General features: G+C 40.5%; 2 protein-coding genes and 1 long non-coding RNA gene across 42 annotated transcripts in view; all 3 read right to left on the bottom strand.

Annotated features, from left to right (window-relative positions):
- Positions 1-6828: 6828 nt before the first annotated feature.
- The window catches only part of LOC124271372 (high affinity cationic amino acid transporter 1-like), a 54406-nt gene continuing 34725 nt past the window's right edge, over positions 6829-26509 (bottom strand). For all 7 annotated transcript variants that reach the window (XM_046706470.1, XM_046706471.1, XM_046706468.1 and 4 more), the window contains exon 14: positions 6829-7318. In XM_046706470.1, coding sequence (XP_046562426.1) covers positions 6975-7318 — 344 coding nt within the window. In that variant the 3' untranslated portion in view covers positions 6829-6974. The remainder of the gene's footprint in view (positions 7319-26509) is intronic.
- Positions 11879-26508, bottom strand: LOC124271376. Its single transcript, XR_006897027.1, has 3 exons — positions 26020-26508; positions 11993-12000; positions 11879-11889 (listed from the first exon to the last, which is right to left on the bottom strand). It is a non-coding gene; the product is annotated as an uncharacterized LOC124271376 (long non-coding RNA).
- On the bottom strand, positions 22648-25751 carry LOC124271373 (histidine-rich glycoprotein-like). 34 transcript variants are annotated; one of them, XM_046706478.1, is made up of 5 exons: positions 24699-25751; positions 24432-24658; positions 24288-24377; positions 24182-24235; positions 22648-23353 (listed from the first exon to the last, which is right to left on the bottom strand). In XM_046706478.1, exons 1-5 carry the CDS (start codon positions 25195-25197, stop codon positions 23159-23161), a joined length of 1065 nt encoding a protein of 354 aa, XP_046562434.1. In that variant the 5' UTR covers positions 25198-25751; the 3' UTR covers positions 22648-23158. The 34 variants fall into 34 exon arrangements, with proteins under 34 accessions (XP_046562434.1, XP_046562437.1, XP_046562444.1 ...); XM_046706481.1 differs by having other exon boundaries at positions 24288-24323; positions 24699-25750; XM_046706488.1 differs by having other exon boundaries at positions 22648-23415; positions 24191-24254; positions 24334-24377; positions 24432-24611; positions 24707-25750.

Below are 26509 nucleotides of genomic sequence, written 5' to 3'. Positions count from 1 at the left end.
ATGCTTGCTTCCAACCAATGTGTTTTGTACTGGGGTGTCGTAAAATAGGAAAGTAATGAGACAACAGGGTATTGAGGATTTGCAGAACGTTACCTGTCGGCTGATGGACACTGGCGTAAAGCTTTATTGTTCTGTTGATTCAGAAGACTACTTTGATCTCGCTTCTTACACCGAAGCCAAGTAATTCGTTTCTTAAAAGCACTCTCACTTAATCTGACCCGTTCAACATCCAAAACAATTTAACACCACTGCCATACACTGGATCGATGACTACTTTGAATAACGTGTTGCATGCCGTATATTTTCAAAGAAAAACATCTAGGTTGCTGCGCCTATTTCTCCACGCAAATCCTTCTATTAATCCATAGCACGGCGAAGCTCGCGAGTTGCGTCCCTCAGACATGCCAGAAATCTAGGATTGTGGGTTCGAATCCCAGTTCCCATTGATTATGTTTATTAGATTGCCAGCGTCCTCGACAGGCTAGTTGATTTAACCAAAGAGCAAAACTTGCACCCTCACAACGACACCGTAGAAAGTGTTCGGTAGAACGATTGTGGGTCATTGCACTCAGTAGCCATGTGCCATTCCGTTCCACTGATATATCTACCAGGACTGGAGGTACAAGAGGCTACCGAGACCGCCTTGCCTCTTTCATATCCAGATAGAGGCGGTAGGGTAGCCTAGTGGTTTAAGCGTTTGCTCGTCACGCTGAAGCCCTGGGTTCGATTCCCGACATGGTTACAATGTGTGATTTCTGGTGTCCCCCGCCATGATATTGCTGGAATATTGCTAAAAGCGACGTAAACCCAAACTCGCTCACTCATTAACTTGTTTGAGTGGCATTTTTGAAGTTGAGACGTACAATATAGGACAAGTTCTTTAAGGATAACAACTTATTGTTGTCCATAAAAAAAACTTGTCCTATATCGCTCACTCATGTCTAGATATAATATTATGCATTAGGTTTCATAGTGACAAAAAACCCTCGCCAAAAGACAAGAAGGAATACTTTACTTTCTGAACGACTATTTTCCCTTTACGTCGAGCAGTATTCTAACAGATGCAGCCTTTGGTGTCTTCATTTTACAACTTGTGAAGTTTGATCGAATATGCTTTTACAACGAATATTTCAAGGAACGTCACATGACTATTGCTAAAAACTAAGTTGTTTGATCAGCGATGTATCATTAAAGACGCATGCTTATTCTGTTTTTTCCAGCTATCGAGTAATATTACTTTGATGTGTATATTTTACTTTAAAGGAACACTTGATCATCCTTTCTATCTCTTCGACGATTCCAGAGAGCGTATTATGGGGATGGGCATGTTTTTCAATTTGTGACACATTCTATCAATGACAAACATAATGTCAGATGCAATTTCCTATTTCGACTTTCTTTCTTCGTTGTTTAACGCTGTACTTAGCACTAGTCCAGCTATATGGCGGCGGTCTGTAAATAATCGAGTCTGGATGATCCAGTAATCAACAGCATGGACATCGTTCTACGCAACTGGGTTGCGATGGCATGTGTCAACCAAATCAGCGAGCCTGACCACCTGATCCCGGGGTTATTTTTTCTTTCTTTCTTTCTTTTTTGGGGGGTTGGAACATGAGTCACAAACACATGGTCAATTTATAGTCGGAATCGTACAAATGATTTTCAATTTTCGCAGAGATTTCTTATAAATAAAGAAAGGATATCAAATCCTATATTTTTCATCATAATATTAACAAGAGGCTAGTCCAATCCAGACGCGACGTGGTAAAAAAATGAAATGTTGTTGAACAAATTGACAGCGGTTACTCTGCAACAAGACGCTAATTAATGAGCAAGGGAAATAGTCATGCGAGCCTGACCACCAGATCCCGGGGTTATTTTTTAATTCTTTTTTTCTTTCTATCTTTGGGTTGGAACATGATTCACAAACACATGGTCAATTTATAATCGGAATCGTACAAATGATGTAATTATCATTGACAATATAGAAAGATCGGGTCGGTTTTCCAAAGAGATTATAAAAACATATCAAAGCTAACAATCTATAGACAGTTGTCATAATACAACTGAGTCCCCAAACTATTTGCACTGCGTTCTAATAGTCCAGTGTATGAACCCCTGCGACATAATAACACCAAGTTACAAAATAACACGGTCATGAAATTGATATATCGCCGTTGTGCAATTTTCTATTAAGTGTAATGTGTACTTGATGTTTAAAGTTATTTGATGAATGTTCAGTTTGCATGTTAGTGGTCTGTTGCTGCACAATACTGCCCGTGTTATTTGCCAGTAATTATATTGTGTATGTCGTTTGTGAATGATCAATGCCTGCTTCCGCTTCCTTACCAGGAAATGAGCTCGTCGACTAAACTTCAATATACAAAGATACATCTATAGTTGTTTCTGCCCATTCGTTAATGCGGAACATATGAAGTACCTGCCAAAGGCTTACTCTACTCGGCACAATATGGTCAAATATCAAGCTCTCTTCGTGTACTAAACTTGGTCTCATGACAAAATTATGTAACTATTGTAGTATTATGGTCAAATGTGTTAAATACTCTAGCAAACCCTCCCTGCCATCATGTGAAAATATGTTTTCTGTAAGTTTCATTTGTATCTCACATGCCGAGTATATCGGCCTGAGCAAAATACAGTTATGTACTGTACTGTACTGTACTGTTCTGTTCTGTTCTGTACTGTACTGTTCTGTTCTGTACTGTACTGTACTGTACTGTACTGTACTGTTATGCTCAATGCTAGACTCCGACCAGCTGTCTTCCATGTCTAATACCATCTTCAATCAGTGCCAACTATATCATTGCTTTCCCTTTGTCCACTACCAATCGATGTGTATGACCTATCAGTACGTGTTCCACCTGGATTTACTCCTGCCTTCCATTTACCAATTGCTATTACTAATCAGCGCCAATTACCTACTGGCGTCTCTAGTTAAGTGTCAGCCTTTGGTAATATCTTATCACTGTCAAAGGATTAATTTATCAGTATCAAATTAGAAGCTGACACCACATTTAAACCAATCAGAATCTAGTTTCCTGCAGGGAAACGTCCCTGTAAACCGTAATTCCATGAATATCTTCCACTACGGAATTTTCCTTCGACCCGGATTCGATGGCATAGCCAAGAGTTCGAGTTCGATTCCCGACACCGTCACACTATGTGAACCTCATTTTTAGCTCCTTGCAGTAATGATGCGATTACATTACCAAAGCAACGTAAACCACACTCACTCAAATCACTTCAACCGATGTCCTCCTGGGTCACAGACTACTAAACAAATGATCTTCCAAAGATTGTTTCATTTTCTCGAGTTTCTTTCCACTTTCATTTTCTAGCAAAATTGCATTAAACAATCTAATTTTCAATAAATCCTGCTTTCCAATGGATTCAAATGAAATCAATCCAGTTCAGGATACTTAAGCTCTACATCACGACCGACTAAGCCGGGTCGCACAGCAGTTGTATCTCAAAGAGGCTGTAGGGAGCCTGCTGAAACAAGATCAAAGCAAGCAATTCACATCGGTAATGGTATTGAAAGAAAACGATGACGTTCAAATTGTTTGCGAGAGAAGACATTGTTACGCTAAACTCAAAGCTAAGGGAACTGTACATAATTAGTTTAAAAAGCAACAAATACATAAAACATCAGTATGATACATCGTGTATCTTGTTCGTTATTGCTTGTGCTCCCCCTTAATAATGTATTTGGGTTAATGGGAGTTTCGTTTAATGTCGCTTTTAAGTGTTGATATAGTCTCTGAATCTACAAACGTCAGCATATATTTTCTTAATTAAAGATTAATTGCAAGCGACTATGCTCCCGAGGTGTCGTTAATGCTTGTTTGTTTGTTGTTTTACGCCGCACAGCAATATTCCAGCTATAAGGCGGCGGTCTGTAAATAGGCCAGTCTGTACCAGATAATCCAGTGATCAACAGCAAGAGTATCAGTCCACGCAATTGGGAACCGACATGTGTCAACCAGGTCAGCGAGTCTGACCACTCGATCCCGTTAGTCGCCTCTTAAGTATGAGTGGCTGAAGACAAATTCTAACCCGGATCATCATGGATGGTTAATGATGGTACGTGATCAAGTAAAATATCGTCAAAACTGTATGAAGTTGTAATGAAGCCAAGCTAAAGATGACAGTGTGTATTGCACAAGGGTGATAATGTGGAAGTGGTGTGGCTGTCCCGACGTACCCTTTGTAGATTCTGAAAGGAACTGGTATGGCATACGACAATGGTCAGGTTATGTGCACTGGTTTGTAGCGTCTCAATGTTTGACGAACCGCATCGTTGTTTGCAACATCACTCGTTCATGTGGGTAGAATAAGGCCACACACAAGCAGTGTTACATAAGGCACTGAAGCCAACGCCTATTCTCCTGAACATATCGTACCTCGGAGTCTATCCTGCCTATATCAGGTTTGACCTTCATGGCCCCTACAGACACTTTTACAGGCACTGATGTCCACCCGACGTCTGTCTCGAACAGATACTTCTCAGAAGGTATTGTTCTGAAGAAATGCGCTTATAAATATGTATACATAGAGATAATCACGAGTGTAGACTGATGCCATCCATGACTTCTATCAAAAATAATCATCATATCTCACGAACGGTACTTACATTGCAGGGTCAGCAGTTGTTAGCACGGAAAGTAGTACATCACCTGGGCTGAAGTATCAACACTTATACTTCCATTTAAGTTGAGAATGAGATCTGCTCGAGTTGTAAAATATAGAACCCGTACTCGCAGAGTTATCTCCCTTGTTCGTTTTAATTGTCTCCCTTTTTTTAGCAACAATAATGGCCACAGAAACGATGAATGCACTTTAACTCTATTCTCCCGTGTGGGGGCGGTGGGGCAGCCTAATGGTTAAAGCGTTGGCTCGTCACGCCGAAGGCCCGGGTTCGAATCCCCACATGGGTACAATGTGTGAAGCCCATTTCTGGTGTCCCCCGCCTTGATGTTGCTGGAATATTGCTAAAAGCGGCGTAAAACCAAAGTCAGTCAGTCAGTCTCCCGTGTGTCAACAATGAAGAACCTCCTGAATACACACGGAGTACTTCCACCACATCCTCCCTTCCAGATGTTGTTCAGATAATCGCGTTGCTTGGCTTTAGACAACCAGTAGATTCTATTTGATGTTTAAAGTTGTCTGAAATTTGGTTAACAACTGGTATCAGCTGTGATACTTTACGCTTAAAACAAAAAACAGATTTGATCGTTGTAAGTGAGTGAGTGAGTATGGTTTTACTTTGCTTTTAGCAATATTCCCGTAATATCACGGCGTGCTTCACCCATTGTACCCATGTGGGGAATCGAACCCGGGTCTTAGGCGTGACGAGCGGACGCTTTAACCACTGGGCTACCCCACCGCCGATCGTTGAAAAAGTATGGAGAAAAGAAGCATAATTCACAATAAAAGTCAGAGCTACATTGCTACGTTTTATGGTCATCATTTCGGTGATATTTGGGTAATCCAATTTTTTTCAAAACACACACACTTTTGTCAAATATATTTTGTAGGATTTTTTATGTTTTATTCAGCCTCAAAATAAATATAAATAACACATTATAAATAACACATTGTAGCGCCCGAAAGCGCGACTTGCAAACAAAGTACAGTATTTGGAAGATACGTTTAACACTATACGCAGTGGAAAATGTCATATGTGTCATGATTCTCTGCTTTAAACTGAGTAAAGGTTGGGTAACTGTTAGAAAAGAACGATTTTTCTATCATAGAATGTGCATTATCATTCCCGGAACGGTTTTTTTATATGCATGCAAAGTATTTAACAAATGTTTGGGTCAACAACAAAATCCTAATTTTAAAAGGACATAACTTATGGGAAACACTGTTCTTTAAGGATCATAAATTCGGCCATCATGTTACGCGCGGGAACTCGAAAACAGATTTTGGTACCCTAGCCTAACCTTTTTTCTATAGGTATCTGTAAATGACGAAAACAGTTTTTATTCACTGGAGTTAACCTGAAGAGATCAAGAATTAATACATATATATATCATTTCACTATACTTTTATACTTCTAATTGACAGGTTCAATTTGCTCCTTTCCTCGTTTCTTGTTTAGATACATTACATAGGCAGGTTCTCGAGTCTTCAAGTAAAACATACCTATATATCAAGATTTATGTAAATATGTGGAATGTTCAGAGAGTCCGTGACAGAAGATTATTTAGTTATGAAAAATACATTCAATTTTCAGGCAGTGTGTTGAAAGCCTATTGATGTTTCTAAGGTCCGACCTCATTCTTAAACACAGATTGTAAAAGATGGTGAATCATATAAATAACATTTTTCAAATTTTGTCCAGTTTATCCAGCAGTTGTTGTAAGGATGAGCTAATGACGTCAATGCAAACATTTTAACCCCTACGCTCCCCAGGGAGCTGAGAAAGAAATATGAATGCATATGTAACGTTATCGTGCAATTTGAACATGTTCCTTGGTGTTGCAAATTGCTGTAAATGTGAATAATTAACTTATCTTAATGAATTGTGTGCGTCTCTATTTTTGTATTAGAAATGGAATGTTTGGGGGTTATTTGGGTAGACGTTGGTACCCTCCCCACAGCACCCACGCCCCCACTCTGCATCCCGTCACGCGCTGTTCTTGAGGACCCGTGAAGATCCGGGTTACAATTGGTCTTCAGTAACCCATGCTTGTCGTAAGAGGCGACTAACGGGATCGGGTGGTCAGGCTCGCTGGCTTGGTTGACACATGTCATCGTATCCCAATTGCGTAGATCATGCTGTTGATCACTGGATTGTCTGGTCCAGGCTCGATTATTTACAGCCCGCCGCCATATAGCTGGAATATTGCTGAGTGCGACGAAAACTAAACTCACTCACTCACTATTCTTGAGGCTACAATATTGCTGTTTGTTGTATTAAACAAGAAGAAAAATAACATATAGGTCTACTCCTTCATGGGAACTAGGGGTTCGTCGTTCTCTTCCTTGGGAGGAGCTGTCGGTTCATTAACGTCAGTCACATTTGCAAACACGTGTTGTTTCGAGTCACCATCATCCGTCTTTTGGTTAACTGACGTGGATGCCCCGTTCATTCCTACTCTCGAACCGTTCCTGCTGCGCGTACGGTTGGACAGCAATGGCGCTTTTTCGTCCACAGGGTCTGGTTCCTCTTGATATTCAGGTGGTGGGTCTTCTATGTCTCTGTTAATCGATCCATAGTGAGGTTGCAGCAGCTCTCGTCTGTTTTCTGAGCTCTGTCGCACGCCATAGCCGAAGTAAATAGCGAAACCTGGAACAATCGAGAGAGTGAGACGGGTTAAATGTTGCGTGTAACAGTACTACCGTAAAGCAGGTATGAGAAGTACACCCCGTTAGAGATTGAGTGAGAGAGAGCCTGAGGCCGGTGGTTTTACACCGCTTTAAGCAATATTCTAGCCAGCTTCAGCAATATTCTAGCAATATCACTGCGGGGGACACCAGCAATGGGCTTCACACATTTAATTGTACCCATGTGGGAAATCGAACCCGGGTCTTTGGTGTGACGAGCGAACGCTTTAACGACAAGGCTACCCCACCGCCCCTTTGAGCAATAATGAAACTGGAGTCACAAGAACTGGGCTCCACAAATAGTACACATTTTGGAATGGAATTTCGACAGTAGACAATTCGAACGGCAGGGCGAGTGAGTGAGTGGAGATTTTACGTTGCATCGGCATTATGTCAGCCATATTGCGAGGGGGCCGTTCCAACCACTCGTCTACCTTAATGGCCATTTTATTTCTCAAACCCACGTGCACTATGGTGAACAACAAACAGAAAAGTAATGGTTGGAATGTGGCACGCCAAATAATGATCATTGAGAGAGAGAGAGAGAGAGAGAGAGAGAGAGAGAGAGGAGAGGGAGGGGAGAGAGGCACGCACACGCACGCAAGCGCGCGCACACACACACACACACACACACACTGGATCCGCCAGTGCTTACGGACACTGAAGTTTTTGTTTGAAGTCTATCCACAACATTGCTGGTAGAAATTATCTGTGACATTAAATCGTGCACGAGACATAATAGCCGACGCATTTGCTGCTTTGGTGAACGCAGTGTGAGAGGGAGAGTTTAGTTTTAGGCTTCACTCAGCAATATTCGAGCTATATGGCGGCGGTCTGTAAATAATCGAGTCCGGACAAGACAATCCAATGATCAACACCACGAGCAAACAATCCAGTGATCAGGAGCATGGTCATCGATTTCCGAAACTGGGATAGTATGACATGTGTCAACCAAGTCATCGAGCCTGACCGCCTGATCGCGTTAGACGCCTCTTAAGACAAGCATGGGTTGCTGAAGACAAATTCTAACCCGGCCGTTCACGGGTGACAGATTCAAGAAAGTCCAAATAAGGGACTGGTTTAGATCTTAACAATGTAGAAGCAACCTAACGCTACATTGTAAGTAATGGACTAATATTTCGAAAAGGAAGATGCGTCATGCCTGTTTAAGAGTGAGTGAGTGAGTGAGTTGGGTTTTACGCCGCTTTTAGCAATATTCCAGTAATATCACGGCGGGGAACACCAGGAATGGACTTCACACATTATGCCCATGTGGCCTGTTTAAGACGGGTTTTATTCTGTATTGTTAAAGAAAACGATAAAACCATTTATGAAGTAAAAATAGGAAATTGTAAACAGAATGATTAGATGACGACAATGTCGCCTTGCCCACATACCCCCATAATCAGGTTGTAATAGTCAATTTTCTTTTAAAAAAAGAATTCAAAACACAGATTTTGTCTGGTTTATGCAACAGTTGACGAAAACAGACAATCATGTCGTTGTATGCTGATGTTAATTACCGCACTCCTGATCAAACATGGTCCGACTGATCATTACTGTCATATTCAACAGTTGATGTCGTCCTTTATTCACCGACATGTTTTTGTCATCACGAAATGGCTTGAATGGAACGCCACAATTAATCAGTGTGACCTTTCTGATTACAAGAGCTTATGGCAAGCTGTGACAGAACGGGGTGAGGTGGGCGGTGTTGACGAGGAAGGTTGGCTGAGGGGAAGGGTGGGTGGATGATAAAAGGATTGTTGCTCTGTCCTCATCACATGCTCTGAGATATATATTTTAGAGATGGTTGATGAAGTGTGGATGCCTTTTTATGTCTGATCTGACAGTCCGAGCCCAACAAACAAAACATAACGCTTCTTAGTGAGGGGGTAGCCCAGTGGTTAAAGCGTTGGCTCGTCACCTAGGTTCGCTTTCCAACATGGGTACAATGTGTGAAGCCCATTTCTAGAGTCCCCGCCGCGATATTGCTGAAAGCGGCGTAAAACCATATTTACTCACTCACTCTCTTTTTTTAAAGAAAACCTGGAACTATCAAAAAGCACCAGTTCCGCTCAAGATAAATCTACCCATGTAGAGAACGGGGAGTAATTACAATAACCCTTACTCCATCAGTATGATACAGCAGTGTCATACATTTACTCCCATTTTCTCTGGGGAATTTCATCTTTGACCAGAAACAGTTCTCCACTATGTTTTACGACACTTATTGTTCACCTACTGAGGTCTCATAGCACTTAGTGAAACCATCAATCGTCAGAACAATCGCGAACCAGCAATCTAATAATTGCTTTGTTAAAAACAAGGAAGAAATTATCAGTTACTGAGATCCATTTGAATAAACAATGAGTGCTATGACTCTGATATATTACCGATTCATTCTGGTTCATAACTGTAATGTCACGTGTTATACAGTACAACCAGAAATTATTCAGAATTTAAGATTGTAATTTTTTTTTTTTTCGCTCATTACTCAAGTATTAAATGTGAATATTAGCAGAACATAACTCCAGATTCAAAGACAGGTGAACAGTTAGTATTTTGTCAAGTCACCATGGCCAGCAATGCAGGCTTCAATGTGGCGGGGCATACTACTGATCAAAGAAGTTAGAAAGTCGTGGTCCATGCTGTCCCAATATCGGACCACCTCTTCTTTCATTTCAGCAATATTTGTCAGATTTTTCTTATTGACACTTTCCTTCATAAGTCCCCAAACATTTTCTATTGGATTTAGGTCAGGGCTATAGCTTGGCCAATCTAATAATGTCATATTTTGGGTCCGAAACCAGGCCTGTGAATGCTTTGAACGATGTTTTGGGTCGTTGTCCTGCTGGAAAATCAAAAAAATTTCCATAGAACACGTGAGCAGATGGAAGTAAATGTCCCTCGTGAATATCTGTGTACCGCTCACTGTTCATATTCCCTTCAAATACACAGAGGGGCGTTGCCCCTAACACAGGTATGCCACCCACACGTTAAATTTCGGACTGTACTTTGGGCGCTGATACAAAGGTTTTTCAGTTTGTTTGGTCCAGAATTTCAGTGTATTAGGAAACAGCCACACAGAACTTTCATCTGAGAAAATCACATTGTCCCAGTTAAAATTTCTATGCTGTAAGCACCAGTTCAACCTTCGCTCCTTTTGTTCAGGTTTCATTATCGGTGATGGAATTCCTCGACTTTTCTGCCATTGCATGCAGCTCAGTTCTAATTGTCTCCTTACAGACAGCCACAGTTCCTCTATCAATCATATCCAGCCTTAAGGTTTCTAAACTCCTTCGTTTGTTTTTAGAAACAAGAATACCAAGCCGCCTCCTGTCACCGACAGTCAATTTTCTGGGCCTACCTGCGCCTGCCTGGTGCTCAATGCCATATCCATTTGCAATATTTTTCAAAACACGATAAACAGTGGACAAAGGGATGCCTGTTCTACTTGAAATCACTTTAGCTGATCTGATGTCCTTGTTATAATACTCTAAAATCAACTTCCTCTTCTCTAAATCATCCATACTGAGGATCACTGAAAATGTCGTCTGCTAGCAAGTAAACAAAGGGGGATAACTCTTCACAAACTAATGAAAAAGGATTAACGGAGTTCTCTCTCTTGAATGAAACCAAGCACTTGATAGCTGGTCAAGGTTGTTTATACTAGAAATCCAATTAAACATATTCCTAAAATTCTCAATAATTTCTGGTCATACTATATATCAAAGGTTGGTGGATAATGAATCGTTTTATCTCGAAGTCCATGAAATAAATCACAGACCATTAAATAACTCTCACCTCAAATAGCAGTAAGAGCAAGTTCATCTTTAAAAACATTTTGAATTCATGAAGTTTTGTACTTATTAAACCAAGTGTACCAATATATATAATAATATTTAAATACTGTAAACATCGTAACAGTGGCAATTAAAACACGGCTGGTGTTTAAATCACATTGGGGGCGGCATTATTCAGGATATGTGTCGCGTTTTGTACACAGTCGAGGCGGGACAAGAAATTCCAGTGATATCATGAGCATTGATTTGCGCAAAGACAATTACACCTATTTTAGCCGGATCTTCTTGGGTCAAGGATACGAGGACTTGCATCAACCAAGAACAAGAGAACTTTTACGCGGAAGTTTCTAAAATAGATGTAAGTAGACACGGCTCAAGGCGAAATTGCTGGAGAGCGCCATTGCCATAGATTGTTAACGAGACACTTTGATAGGCACGAGCCGATTTATGAAATAATAGGGGCATTAACCTTGATTTATTTTCCAGTCAATACAACAAACCCATTACCCTGATCCCGTCTTGTAAAGTGGTACAATCACGTACACTTACATTGAGCAGGTTCAACTAACTGTATAAGGTTCAGACTGTTATAGACAGCTCGACAAAACACAAGACCCTGTATCACATAGTAATTTCTTTTATCATGTTTTGCTGCTGATTTCGTCAGACTGAATTAATTGCCCGACGCTGGACTGTCTGTAGAAACTACCAGATCAATATAATATGTCTCGGGTAACTTTATGTTTACCATATGTCAGAAGGATCACAGCGTCATGTCACTGGTGTGTTTCCTTGGATCTTCCAGATTAATATCGTGTGACTCGTGTAACTATTTACCCTTATTTCAGAGGGAAATAACAGTGTTATATCACACGTTCCTGTCACAGCAGACCCGTGAAGATCGGGGTCAGGAACCCATGCTTGTCGTAGGAGGCGACTAACGGGATCGGGTGGTCACGCTCGCTGACTTGGTTGACACACGTCATCGTATCCCAATTGCGTAGATCGATGCTCATGCCGTTGATCACATGGATTGTCTGGTCCAGACTCGATTATTTACAGACCGCCGCTATATAGCTGGAAAGTTGGATTATTGCTGAGTGCGGCGTAAAACCAAACTTACACGATACCTCTGTCACAGTAACATTGCTGATTGCGGCCTTAAACAAATTGGTCAAACAAACAAATCTTCTGGTCAATGATGCCTGTTTTGTAGAAGGTCATATCCTCATCTGCCAACCATTTGTCAACAGCAGTACTAAACTCTTTGTCGTCCCATCACTGACGATGCAAGTGGTGCTTTTTCAAATGCAAAAACAGGTCTCCAGGGACCACTGATGAATAGAGTGCAAATTTCCAATCGGCATTCCCGTTGGCACAACATGAGTGTCATATCCTGATCTACCAACCGTTTATCAACAGCAGTACTTAATTCTTTGCTATCCCATCAGTGGCCATGCAAGTGGTGTTTTTTTTCAAATGCGAAAACAGTTGAAGTCTCAAGGGTGAATAGAGTGCATAAGTTCCAATCGGCGTTCCTGTTGGCACCAGTATAACATGACTGATTTGAACTGTCGTTGTCATGATGGAGTTCATCACGCCGCCGATGCCGCAACGCTGTTCTCTGATAGACAATCAAGTGTTTATACTTCTGGGCTTCAGAGACCGGATGCGTGTCCATACCATGGATTCTGCCCTCGGGATCATCGTGGTTGATCTCCATGCCATGAATTGGCGCTCTCCTAAAACACAAAACATCTCTGTAGCCATTATGGATGATCCTCGTGGGACACAAGTTGCCATCATGTTATCCTCCAAAAAGGATATAACCGTCCTCGTATATTTTAGGTGGTTTCGGGGACCCAAAATGATTGCCACTCCACGGATTCTTGTTTCCTTGTGGCATCGTCGTGCTTGACCTACGAATCATGAATTGACAATCCTAAACTTACATCTTCAAGGTTCGATTTTGAATGATTCAAGGAACCAATTTTTCATCCTGTGTCGTCATACTGGCAAACAAGGATAAGTTGGACCGGCGCAGAACGCGTTTACGAGAAGTAGGCGGTGCACGGCAATGAGGAAACCCATTTGGTTTGTGAAAGGTAGAACAGATGTAGGCTAGTGTTCGTGCATTGCATGACGATGAAATTGATTCCGCGCGAAGCTGAACACGCCTTGCGTCTCCCATCGCACTACACTTGATCGCGGACAACCAGGGGCACCTTCGGCTAATAATGGCAAGCGCCAGTGGGCGGCTCTCATACATGCTAATACGGGTCAATTGTCAGGTCGGTGCTCAACTTATCCTTGTTTGCCAGTAGGAACCAATCAGACACAAACCTTGCACTATTTAATTGTTCGTGAAGGATTGTTTCCATTGATCAGAGAGGTACGTGATACATGCCACTCATGGAGTGTAATCGTCCGATGTTTAGTACCACGTTGTGAACAACAGCAAGAGTTTCTTTTGCGGTGTTGGTGTTGGGCGGCAAGGGCGGCGTTCATCTTCCGAAAAAGGATTGGTTTGTTAGTTAACGCCACACTCACTAATATTCCAGGTGCATGGCGGCGGTGTGTAAATAATCGAGTCTGGACCAGACAATCCAGTGATCAACAGCATGAGCACCGATCTAACCAATTTGGATACGATGACATGTGTCTGTCAAGTCAACGAGCCTGACACCCCGATCCCGTTAGTCATGGGTTGCTGAAGACCAATTCTAACCCCGATCTTCACGGGTACTTTGAGAAAAGGACAACCGGCGAAGAAAAGTTCTCTGCATTGCTAATGTAGCAGGGAGTGGAGTCATCCCTCTGATGATTTCCTTTTCGTGTGCGCTTGCAGACTAGCTTATCCTCTTTGGTCATGTGGGCAAGGCGTTCGGCCACGAATCAGAAGGTTCGTTGTTCGTCTCATCACGGGGAAAGTTTCCGGCCGTTACAGTGATATTGAACAATACATTGCAGACATTTTCCAGAAACCGCTAGACATACATTTAGACCAAGAAATAATATCATTTCATTTAATAATATGTACCCACAAAATATAAAGGGAAATGGTAATAGTTTCGAAACAATGCTTAATTCCAGGCAATCTGGACACTGGGGGTTACTCACTGAAGGATATTGAGTGAGTGAGTTTAGTTTTACGAGGCTTTTAGCAATACTAGTATTCCAGCAATGTCCCGGCAGGGGAGACCAGAAATGGACTTCACACATTGTACCCATCTGGGAATCGAACCTGGGTCTACGGCGTGACGAGCGAACGCTTTAACCACTAGGCTACCCCACCGCCCCCTTTTTGAAGGATATTGAATTATGACAACTTTATAGACGGTCTGGTTATGAGACATAAAACTGGACAGGAAAACATGTACAAAACTGACGAGAGTCAATATAACTGTCTACCTAAAAACATGTTACCCATCGAGAACGAGTCTCAACTTCATGTTAAACAATCATAGAAGTCACACGTTCCATTATAATAAACCCAGATAATCGATGGGAGGTTGTCGCTGTCATGATAGATTTGTGTCAGCAAAGTTGCTAAAATATTATCGAAAAAGGAAACCTCGTCATGGGCCTTCTGTGAGTAACGAAGACCCTATTACTGCCACAAAGGCCTTACAATTATTGTTTACGTTGATTATACATGTGCAAGTATTATTTTCTGTTTCGAAAGTACACACGATAACGTCAGATTTTTCACTCGGGGTGAATTTACCCCATACAGAATTTAAGGAAGTGAGAATTCTTTTTTTTCAGTCTTAAGAAACAAGTCCTTCGTTTACCAAATGGAATCATATCAATATATCAATAACTATTACTGTTTTATACATTTGTTTGTAGTTTTACAGCTTGATTTAGAAAACCACAGCTTTTTGGTAGTTTTATGAAAGTCCTTGCCATAACAAAACCTCGCTGCACGGAACTCTTGAAATGACAGTGGTTGTACCCTTAAAGTGCAACTATTGTATTAAAACTCAGGAACAACATAGAACTAAAAGTGCAGCGCTTCTCCGTTTTCACGTCCGGAACGTCATGTGTACTGAGGTATAATGAATGTCGTAACGCAATTCCTAATTCAATTTAGAGACGTCGAATCTAACATCATCATTACCATGGTTCGTTTTGGAAAAAAGGTTCCTTTCGTAGTAGATTTCCGAATCCGGATTTTTTTATCACCTGAATTATGAGATGAACATATTCACAGACATACGCAAAAGGTCGTTTTGACACCTAAAGCCAACGGCTATTAGGTTTTTCCTGTGAAAAACAACTTCGTGTCTCAAATTTCTTTATTCTATTTGCACGACGTGATTATCTCTCATAACCTTTAAAACACATCGACAACTCAGCCCGAGGCAACACATTTCTGGAAATGAAACCAATCTCGAACCGTAAAGTGTAGCCTTGATAAGGGCTAATCGACGACTCCAAAGAAAGAAATGGTATCTAAAATGATTTTGTTTGTATCATGAAACTTGTGTATGTTTTTGGTGGCCCCGACTGCACTCAGGTTCGTCTTTTTATTTTCTAGTACTAGTCTACAGGTCAGAGTTAACTTCAGTCTACTCCACGGGTCAGACTAAACTTCAGCCTACACTAAAGGTCAGGGTACACTTCAGCCTACACAAATGGTCAGGGTACACTTCAGCCTACACTTAAGGTCAGGGTACACTTCAGCCTACACTAAAGGTCAGGGTACACTTCAGCCTACACTAAAGGTCGGGGTACACTTCAGCCTACACTAAAGGTCACGGCATCCTTCAGCCTACACTAAAGGTCAGGGCATCCTTCAGCCTACACTAAAAGTCAGGGTATACTTCAGCCTACACTTAAGGTCAGGGTATACTTCAGCCTACACTAAAGGTCAGGGTACACTTCAGCCTACACTGAAGGTCAGGGCATCCTTCAGCCTATACTTAAGGTCGGGGTATACTTCAGCCTAACACTAACGGACTGGGTAAACGTTAGCCTTCACTGAAGGTCAGGGTAACTTCTGATTATCTACTCTAAAGGTCAGGGTAAACGCTAGCCTACACTGAAGGTCAAGATAAACTTTAGCCTACTCTACTCAAAGGTCAGGCTAAATTTCAGCCAACATTTAAGGTCAGGATTAACTTAAGTCTACACGAACAGTTAGGTAAAATTTTGCCTATTCTCACTAAAGGTCAAGCGAAACTTTACCTACACTACTGGAATGGTCGGGGTAAGCTTTACAATACACTACACTAAAGGTCAAGCTAAACTTTACCTACACTACTGGAATGGTCGGGGTAAGCTTTACAATACACTACACTAAAGGTCAAGCTAAACTTTACCTACACTACTGGAATGGTCGGGGTAAGCTTTACAATATACTACACTAAAGGTCAAGCTAAACTTTACCTACACTACTGGAATGGTCGGGGTAAGCTTTACAATACACTACACTAAAGGTCAAGCTAAACTTTACCTACACTACTGGAATGGTCGGGGTAAACTTTACAATACACTACACTAAAGGTCAAGCTAAACTTTACCTACACTACTGGAATGGTCGGGGTAAACTTTACAATACACTACACTAAAGGTCATGCTAAACTTTACCTACACTACTGGAATGGTCGGGGTAAACTTTACAATACACTACACTAAAGGTCATGCTAAACTTTACCTACACTACTGGAATGGTCGGGGTAAACTTTACAATACACTACACTAAAGGTCAAGCTAAACTTTACCTACACTACTGGAATGGTCGGGGTAAGCTTCAGCCCATTATACTCTAGAGGTCAGGCTAGACTTAAGCCTACACTAAAAGTCAAGGATAAAAATTAATCTATACTAAAGGTCAGGGTAAACTTTACAATACACTATACTCTAAAGGTCAGGCTAGACTTAAGCCTCAACTTAAAGTCAAGGATAAAAATTAATCTATACTAAAGGTCAGGGTAAACTTTACAATACACTATACTCTAAAGGTCAGGCTAGACTTAAGCCTCAACTTAAAGTCAAGGATAAAAAGGATTAATCTATACTAAAGGTCAGGTAAACTTTACAATACACTATACTCTAAAGGTCAGGCTAGACTTAAGCCTAAACTTAAAGTCAAGGATAAAAATTAATCTATACTAAAGGTCAGGGTAAACTTTACAATACACTATACTCTAAAGGTCAGGCTAGACTTAAGCCTCAACTTAAAGTCAAGGATAAAAATTAATCTATACTAAAGGTCAGGGTAAACTTTACAATACACTATACTCTAAAGGTCAGGCTAGACTTAAGCCTCAACTTAAAGTCAAGGATAAAAATTAATCTATACTAAAGGTCAGGGTAAACTTTACAATACACTATACTCTAAAGGTCAGGCTAGACTTAAGCCTAAACTTAAAGTCAAGGATAAAAATTAATCTATACTAAAGGTCAGGGTAAACTTTACAATACACTATACTCTAAAGGTCAGGCTAGACTTAAGCCTCAACTTAAAGTCAAGGATAAAAATTAATATATACTAAAGGTCAGGGTAAACTTTACAATACACGACACTAAGAGTCATGCTAAACTTTACCTACACTACTGGAATGGTCGGGGTAAACTTTACAATACACTACACTAAAGGTCAAGCTAAACTTTACCTACACTACTGGAATGGTCGGAGTAAACTTTACAATACACTACACTAAGAGTCATGCTAAACTTTACCTACACTACTGGAATGGTCGGGGTAAGCTTTAGCCCATTATACTCTTAAGTTCAGGCTAGACTGACACTAAAAGTCAAGGATAAAAATTAAGCTACACTAAAGGTCAGGGTAAACTTTACAATACACGACACTAAGAGTCATGCTAAACCTTAACCTACACGACCCTAAAGATCAGACTAAACTTCAGCCTCCTTCAACAGTGGCGGATACTGCTTTTTGAGAACGTAGGTTCGCCCATTTTTTCGAGAGTTTCAATGGTCATTTATTAAACGTTCAGAACAAAAGGGTGTGCGCGCCCCCAACATGAGCCAACTATACTCAACAGGTCAGGGTTATCTTTACGTCGACGGGTCCTTGGATATATGGTGGTCAGTCAACACTCGACGGAGAAAGGAGCATAGTTATCATAACTCTTTGAAATAAAAGACATCATATAAGCTGGAACATCTGGGTGTCTTTATCGCCCTTTTCCTAATCGATATGCATAAGTACCAGCTTCGAGTTTTGGTTAAGGTTTTGGAGAACCCTGTCATCATTGGTGAACATGTTTAACGCCGCACATTCCATCCACATTCATCACGGCGGTCTGTAAATAATTGAGTCGGGAAAAAGCACGGAGGTGGGTAACACGAGCAACTATCCACGCCGCCCGAGACCAACATTGCATGTGAATGCTTGTTTCTCATCATTGATCTACCCTAAAATTATTGTTTTTAAATATATTTTAATAACTTTATTTTCCTCCAGTTGATAAGTATTTAAAATACCGTTTGCACTTATTGTTGTAACCAATCATGTTTTGAGTTCATGTAGTCGTTCCCGGGGCACGCACACACGCAATCAATGTCGCATAAGGCACTTACGCCAACGCACACACGCAAACAGTGTGGCATAAGGCACTTACGCCAAAGCCTTGTCCACTAAACACACCAAGAAACACGTTGGTACGCTTGTCCGTATTCTCCAGCACTTGAGTTATATCAGCAAAGTTTCAGAGTCATTAAACAACAGGGTTGATTATACTAAAGAACACGAGAACTACTGTTATATTACCTGACATTAAGATAGAAATTATCACTCCGCGCTGACATTTAGATGTTCAGTCCGAAATGGGGCAGCGCTTGACGTCATTTCATCTGTACATTTATTGTGGTAATTGTGTTTCACGCGTTTCCTTGACACGTGAAATCATGGAGCAAACGAAAAATACGTATATAGTCAACGCACACACGCGCGCAAGTATGCACGACTTTTCCTGGATCCCGTGATTAAGTATTCCGATCCCCAAACGCGTCATACCAAGCGACGTTGAGGCGTGGTACCTATTGTTACTTTGCCTAAAGCATGGCATTAAATCCATAGGATAAGGACTGATCGGCTCGGTGTCAGTGTACTGTGTCGGAGTGGGGCATCTTCTGTTCAACTATTTCAAATGGCTAGCATTGTAATACCGATATAAGTCCAAGTGGTCACCCCTCGTAAGAAATGGCGAAAAGTGACAACAAAATAATGATTGTTTGTTAAACAACTTTTTTTATTCGGGTGTCTAAAATTATGAGACAAATCATCAGAGTTAGTCTGTCGATTTCATGTGACTGTGCAAAATTTGGTTTGGTTGCAATTATTAGATTTTGTGTTAGTGAGCAATTCATCGGTCTAAAATGAAGTCAAACGGACTATACAAGCAGCGGACCCCACCAAAACATGTATACTCGCACGCATGCTATAGCACCCACAAACACTGCAAAGAGTACATAGAGAATACTACACGAGGTCTCATTACATACGAATTATACGAAACGAGTGTCTTTATTATGGTATCTGCCCGAGCGAAAGCGAGGTCAGAAACCATAGGAAGGTCACGAGTTTCGTATAATTCGTATGTTATGAGACCGAGTGTGGTATTTTATTTATGACCCACGTCTTACATGCATTAAATTGACAAAATAGCGTATGTTTGTATTGGTATGGTTTCAAACCGAAACCGGTTTCATAAAGAGGTTGCGGAAGAATGTTGTTCTGTAGTACATTTTTTGCATGACGTCACACTGTAATGACGTCAATATGCCTTGCTCGTCTGCTCCCTTGGTAACGGACGTCACGATGCATGTCAGTTGTCATCGCCTCGTACAGCCTCCTACATTTAACTACTCCGTAGCACCCCGTTTCTTAGTTTGCATTTGCTTCACTCGGCTAACCTCACTGGTGGAAACTTTGCGTTTATGTTTTTCGACGCATACAATGTCTCAGTTCGACTCACAATTAAACAGCGATACGGCAACGTTCACAATGTTTACATTCCCACAATGCATATAAGTTGTAGAATGAATGAATTCACGTGTTTGTTATGAATGAAACTGTAGTTCCGTCACAACGTGACCTAATTGAGAGGTCATCGGTCATCCAATCAAATCGTTAGAATCTTAGGTCAAGTTGTTACGACACAGGTCAACGCGATACGACACTCGTGTGACGTGCGAGATTAGCATGCAACTACCCATACGTTGACTACGTGGGTAATAAAGCCAGTTATTCCTCATCCGTTGAAGATATCACTTTTTAATAAGGTTACACAATTACACATTGTGTAATAACATCACGTGATGTCGTACGTATGACGTCAAAGTGGTTTACAGTTATGACGTCACAATGCTTATACCTCTGTCACAATAGTATTAGACCTTGCTTGACTCGCGGAAAGCTGAGAGTCATCACACTCGTTGAATTCTTAGGAAAGAATTACTTTGCTCGATATTATTTTTCTAATGTTGGGTGAGTAAAAACTAAAATATTAAACGATGTCCCGTGTAATACCATATTTGTGAAACTCCTGAATGGTATTGGTATCTAACTCGCTTTCATAAATATGGTATTACAAGGGACATCGTTTAGTATTCTGTATATATACTTATGTGAAAAAATTAAGTTTCAACAGCGGAGATATATATTGAAATGGTTATAAGAACAAGAATAAGGTGAGTATTTAAGATTGCAAGGAAATGAGAAACAAAACATTATAGAAAGAATAACAGTAGCCGCTTAAGCTTTAAACTTACAACAAAATGTTTCTGAGTGTGTGAAGCGTTAGTAAAATATCAAGATTTTTCCATCAGTTATCACTTGGTTGCTAAAACATTTTTGACACGACGATCTCGAGTATGTTGTTAAAAGTCCAGGGAACGCCATAAAACACAACTGCTAAAATCATATGTTCCCGTCCCCTCAACACAGTGATGCAAACCTAACTACCGTAGTCAGGTCATCACAAACAAGAATTCCTATCGTCATTATGAGCGCTTCAGGCGAGCATAATGAATACATATTTGTTCAGGACATGTTCTATTTGGAACCGTTTCGGGCACGTTACCACCAAGTGGCACATCACAAGAGAGTTCAACAGTTCAAAGTGTTTCTCTTTGCCGTGCTTTAGTGACGAACAATATTCTGTAAGATCACAGGTCACACGGAAAAGAGCGACCGCATGCAATATCTCCATTCCATTGATGACCGACGAATATTTTACGAAACGGATTGAAACCGAATGCGTATGTACGTACGTACGTACGTAGATACACGGACGGACGGATGGATGGATGGATAGATATAATAAAATATAAATCAATGGCGGTTCTAAAATTTAATATGTCCATAAGAAGAAGTTATGTCAAACCTAATAATTTTCAACAAAATACATTCTTAGACTTGGGATACAATTGATTGTTGTTAATAACAGGTTTATTGTCAGTACATTACATAGGATTTCCCAGAGTATACAAACAGTAACCCACTGAATGAGAGAGAGTGTAAAAGTTGTAAGTGAACTCGTAATAAGTGAACAAGAGTCTTGTATGTACCAGATCATTTCCAGTTTGAGTGAGCGATTAGGTTTGTGCCTGTTTTTTCCAGCAATATCAAATTAGCATACACGATAAATGTGCTTGAATCACTGGGTTTTTTAAGGCTACACTCAGAAATGAGACTGTGATATTTGTGTGTATTGAAATACAATAAGGACAAAAAATTATGGACAACTTCTTTGTTTCATGAGGACGACGATACAGGTTCCTGCGTGACAACGCAACAAGAATCTGTATCGAAACGCACTCACGAAATAAATAAGTTGTTTTCCATAAAGTTTGTTTATAAGGAGAGTGTTGTCTGTAAATAATCACGGCAATCAGACATGCCAGGGATTGATATCATGAACATTGATCAGCAATATTCCACACTCAGCAATGTTCCAGCTATATGGAAATAATCGAGTCTGGACCAGACAATCCAGTGATCAACATCGATCTACACAATTGGGATACGACGACATGTGTCAACCAAGTCAACGAGCCTGACCACCCGATCCCGTTAGTCGCGTCTTACGACAAGCATGGGTTACTGAAGATCAATTCTAACCGGGATCTTCACGGGTGGGATACGATTGTCTGGTCCAGGCACCACCATGGCTTTGGGTCCCTTTTTTTCATATTTCCAGCAATGAATGGAATATTTGTTCCCAACTTTCCGCATGTCGACATTTCTTACTTCAAACTGACTTGCCCCATGAAGATCCGGGTCAGAATTGGTCTTCAGCAACCCATGCGTGTGGTAAGAGACCACTTAAGTGACTGAGTGGTCAGGCTTGCTGACTTGGTTGACACATGTCATGGAATCCCAACATGCTGTTGATAACTGGATTGCCTGGTCAAGATTCAATCATTTACAGACCGCCGCGATATAGCTGGAATATTGCTGAGTGCACCATTAACATTAAAAACAAAAACAAACTCAAAATGATTTCCATTTCAAACTTATTCAAACATGGATTTACTGGTTCAGTCTGGATTGTGTTTGATATCTTTGGGACTGGTTGGATTGGGCTGGAATTAATGACTCCAACTGCCACATTAATGTCATATTACCTCAAAATGTATTATCACAAGTACAGCGGCAAAATTATATCCTCACTAAAAATATTTTCCAAACCAGAGATTCCAGTGGTGAATACACCAGCAATTGGTTTAAAACAAAGACCCCTCAAATATGTACAAGTATTTATCTTACCCACAGGAATGGAGAACAGTAACCTATGGATATAACCATTGAGCACCAAGCTCAGTATAACAGCAGTTCATTGTACGTATTTCAACTAAAAACATAGAGTAAATGGCCATGACAACAAAGAAACAGTTGCTATACCCGTCAGATCCATATATGCATCTTCATTCAACTCTAAAAGTAGTTTACTTAATATAAGTTGTATGTGGAGACTTGTGAGTTCCTCTCTGATTCAAAATCAGCTACATCTGATAGGCTACACCACAAAGGTAACACGGCAGCCCCTAAAACTGCACTTTATCACATCATCATGAAAGTGTATTATCAAGCTATCTAAATATGTGCATTTTGATTTGAAATAAGAACAATATATGTGAATGTTCCAGCATATGAGAATGTTTGGAATGTTCAAGCATGTGAGCCTGTTTGGAATGTTCCAGCATGTGAGAATGTTTGGAACATTCAAGCATGTGAGAAGTTTGGAATGTTCCAGCATGTGTAGATGTTTGGAATGTTCCAGTATGTGAGAAGTTTGGAATGTTCAACCATGTGAGCCTGTTTGGAACACTCAAGTATGTGAGACTGTTTGAAATGTTCCAGCATGTGAGAATGTTTGGAATTTTCCAGCATGTGAGAATGTTTGGAATCTTCAAGTATGTGAGAATGTTTGGAATGTTCAAATATGTGAAACTGTTTGGAACATCCAAGTATGTGAGACTGTTTGGAATGTTCCAACATGTGAGAATGTATTCAATGTTTAAGCATGTGTGGAAGTTTGGAATGTTCCAGCATGTGAGAAGTTTGGAGAGTTCCAGCATGTGTGGATGTTTGGAATGTTCCAGAATGTTAGAATGTTAGGAATGTTCAAGCATGTGAGAATGTTCAAGTATCTGAGAATGTTTGGAATGTTCCAGCATGTGGTGGTGGGAATTGGGTTTAACGTTAGGTGCTTGAGAATATTTAATGCCATATGTAAGACGACATGCATGCGTGCTTGTATGTGAATGTGCGGCTGCTTGTACTAGCAGCCCAGACTGAAGCTGGTTTTATAGTGCTAGCCCACTGAGATACCATGCCACAGAGAAGCATGAATACCCCACTCAGACACATTTTACTGACTCGAGCCTACCAGTCCTTGTTGTACCCATTAATGCCGAAAGCGCCAGGCAGGACCAACAAGTACCATATTTTAACCTCTTTTCCGAACCCACATATGACTCTGGCGGCTCTAACGACTACAGTCCTCAAAATGTTTGGACACCTTCCAGCATGTGAGCATGTTTGGAATGTTCCAGCATGTGAGAATGTTTGGAATGTTCCAGCATGTGAGAATGTTTGAAATGTTCCAGCATGTGTGAAAGAAGTTTGAACCGGTGTGCAGAGATGTTTGGAATGTTCCAGCATGTGAGAATGTTTGGAATGTTCATGTATGTGAGAATGTTTGAAATGTTCCAGCATGTGTGGATGTTTGGAATGTTCCAGCATATGAGAATGTTTGGAACATTCAAGTATGTGAGACTGTTTGAAATGTTCCAGCATGTGAGAATGTTTGGAATGTTCCAGCATGTGAGAATGTTTGGAATGTTCCAGCATGTGAGAATGTTTGGAATGTTCCAGCATGTGAGAATGTGTGGAATGTTCCAGCATGTGAGAATGTTTGGAATGTTCCAGCATGTGAGAATGTTTGGAATGTTCCAGCATGTGAGAATGTTTGGGAATGTTCCAGCATGTGAGAATGTTTGGAATGTTCCAGCATGTGAATGAATGTCAAGCATGGAGAATGTTTGTTCCAGCATGTGAGAATGTTTGGAATGTTCCAGCATGTGAGAATGTTTGGAATGTTCCAGCATGTGAGAATGTTTGGAATGTTCCAGCATGTGAGAATGTTTGGGATGTTCCAGCATGTGAGAATGTTTGGGATGTTCCAGCATGTGAGAATGTTTGGGATGTTCCAGCATGTGAGAATGTTTGGGATGTTCCAGCATGTGAGAATGTTTGGAATGTTCCAGCATGTGAGAATGTTTGGGATGTTCCAGCATGTGAGAATGTTTGGGATGTTCCAGCATGTGAGAATGTTTGGGATGTTCCAGCATGTGAGAATGTTTGGAATGTTCCAGCATGTGAGAATGTTTGGGATGTTCCAGCATGTGAGAATGTTTGGGATGTTCCAGCATGTGAGAATGTTTGGAATGTTCCAGCAGCATATGTTGATATTTGTTGCAGAACTATAAAAAGCTTGGTGGGAATTAAGCCCAGTCTGTCAGTTATGTCAGAATATAAACATGAAGAGTTCATTTGGCAAGGATAATATGGCAAGCAAAATGATAAATATAAGTCAAACACTTATGTCATTCTCTGACACAGTTTGTTTCATAATCCAGTTTGGTGTCAAGATACAGTTGACAAAATTCAATATAAATAAGGAATAATTTGCATGAGATACTCTTCATGAGATCCATTGACATACTCAATGTGTGTGTGCGTCCGTGTGTGTATATATATACACATATCACAAATATGTATTGCATATGTTGACAAACACATATGGTATAGTATTGTAAAACGTATCACATTATGTAACCATGGTAACACAATCACACCAAATGTGTATCACAAACATAAAGGTTTACAAACTGTGTAACACACCAGCTTTACATATATAGTCTTAACAAATGTATGTCAAACATATAATCTTATCACACATGCCTCGTCCATACTGTATCATGTGTGTGGCTTTACAACAGGAGTGATCAACATATTGTATAACATGAGACAACACAGGGGCTGATACAGCTTATTGAGAGAGTGGGGGGGTGGAGGGGTGGGTTTGCATAGTAAAAAGGGGGGTGCACAGTTCATTTTCACCCGTTTTCATGAGTCAGTTTCAATGGTCATTAAATAAACTTTCAGGACAAAATGGGGGTGTGCACCCCTGCACTCTCCCTCTGGATCCGCCTGTGCAACACGCATTCATCACACATATTGTCACATACAGGTCATATAACACACGTTCATCACAAAATATGTAACAGTCACTTTCCATATCACACATTCACTAAACAGTGTGATGAAAGCATTGTATAGCATGTGGCAACACACATTCACTTTCCATAGCACACATTCACCACATACATTATGTAACATATCATTTAACACATTCACCACATACATTGTGAAACAAACTTTTATCATATAGGTTTGGCCCTCAGGCTGATATGGTAGTCTCGTGCTGATATGACTGGTGAATCGGAAACTGTCATGTTAACCTCTTAATATTACACACATATATTCAACAAAGAAAACAGTAAAACCTTGAGTTTGATTATACACATAATGCAAGATAAAAATACATTTTATAGTTAGCTGGAATATAGATAAACAAAACATATTTTAATGCAAATTCTGATAAATTTTCACAACTACCATCTGCTATTACAAAATTCAGAGTAATGAGTAACTTGATGGGAAAACCCTGAAAACCAAGAATTATTATTTTTGTGGCCCCTCACACTTTGTGTTGCACACATGGAATAACACAGCTAGAACAGAACACACAACATAACACACACTGAGTGGTACACACAACATAACACACATTGTATATCAG

This window comes from Haliotis rubra, unplaced genomic scaffold, assembly GCF_003918875.1.
Source record: "Haliotis rubra isolate DU_JTF1 unplaced genomic scaffold, ASM391887v1 Scf16, whole genome shotgun sequence".
Taxonomy (NCBI): Eukaryota; Metazoa; Mollusca; class Gastropoda; order Lepetellida; family Haliotidae; genus Haliotis; species Haliotis rubra.
The sequence above is the reverse complement of the archived record's forward strand: the minus strand, read 5'-3'. Positions and strand labels throughout refer to the sequence as shown.

Coding starts and splice junctions, on each gene's coding strand:
- LOC124271373 (XM_046706475.1), bottom strand. CDS start 25,197: ATGAACTCTTCATGTTTATATTCTGACATAACTGACAGACTGGGCTTA. Junction 24,236..24,287: donor CATGCTGGAACATTCCAAAC/ATCTCTGCACAC, acceptor AACATTTCAAAC/ATTCTCACATGCTGGAACAT. Junction 23,354..24,181: donor CATGCTGGAACATTCCAAAC/ATGCTCACATGC, acceptor AATGTTCCAAAC/ATTCTCACATGCTGGAACAT.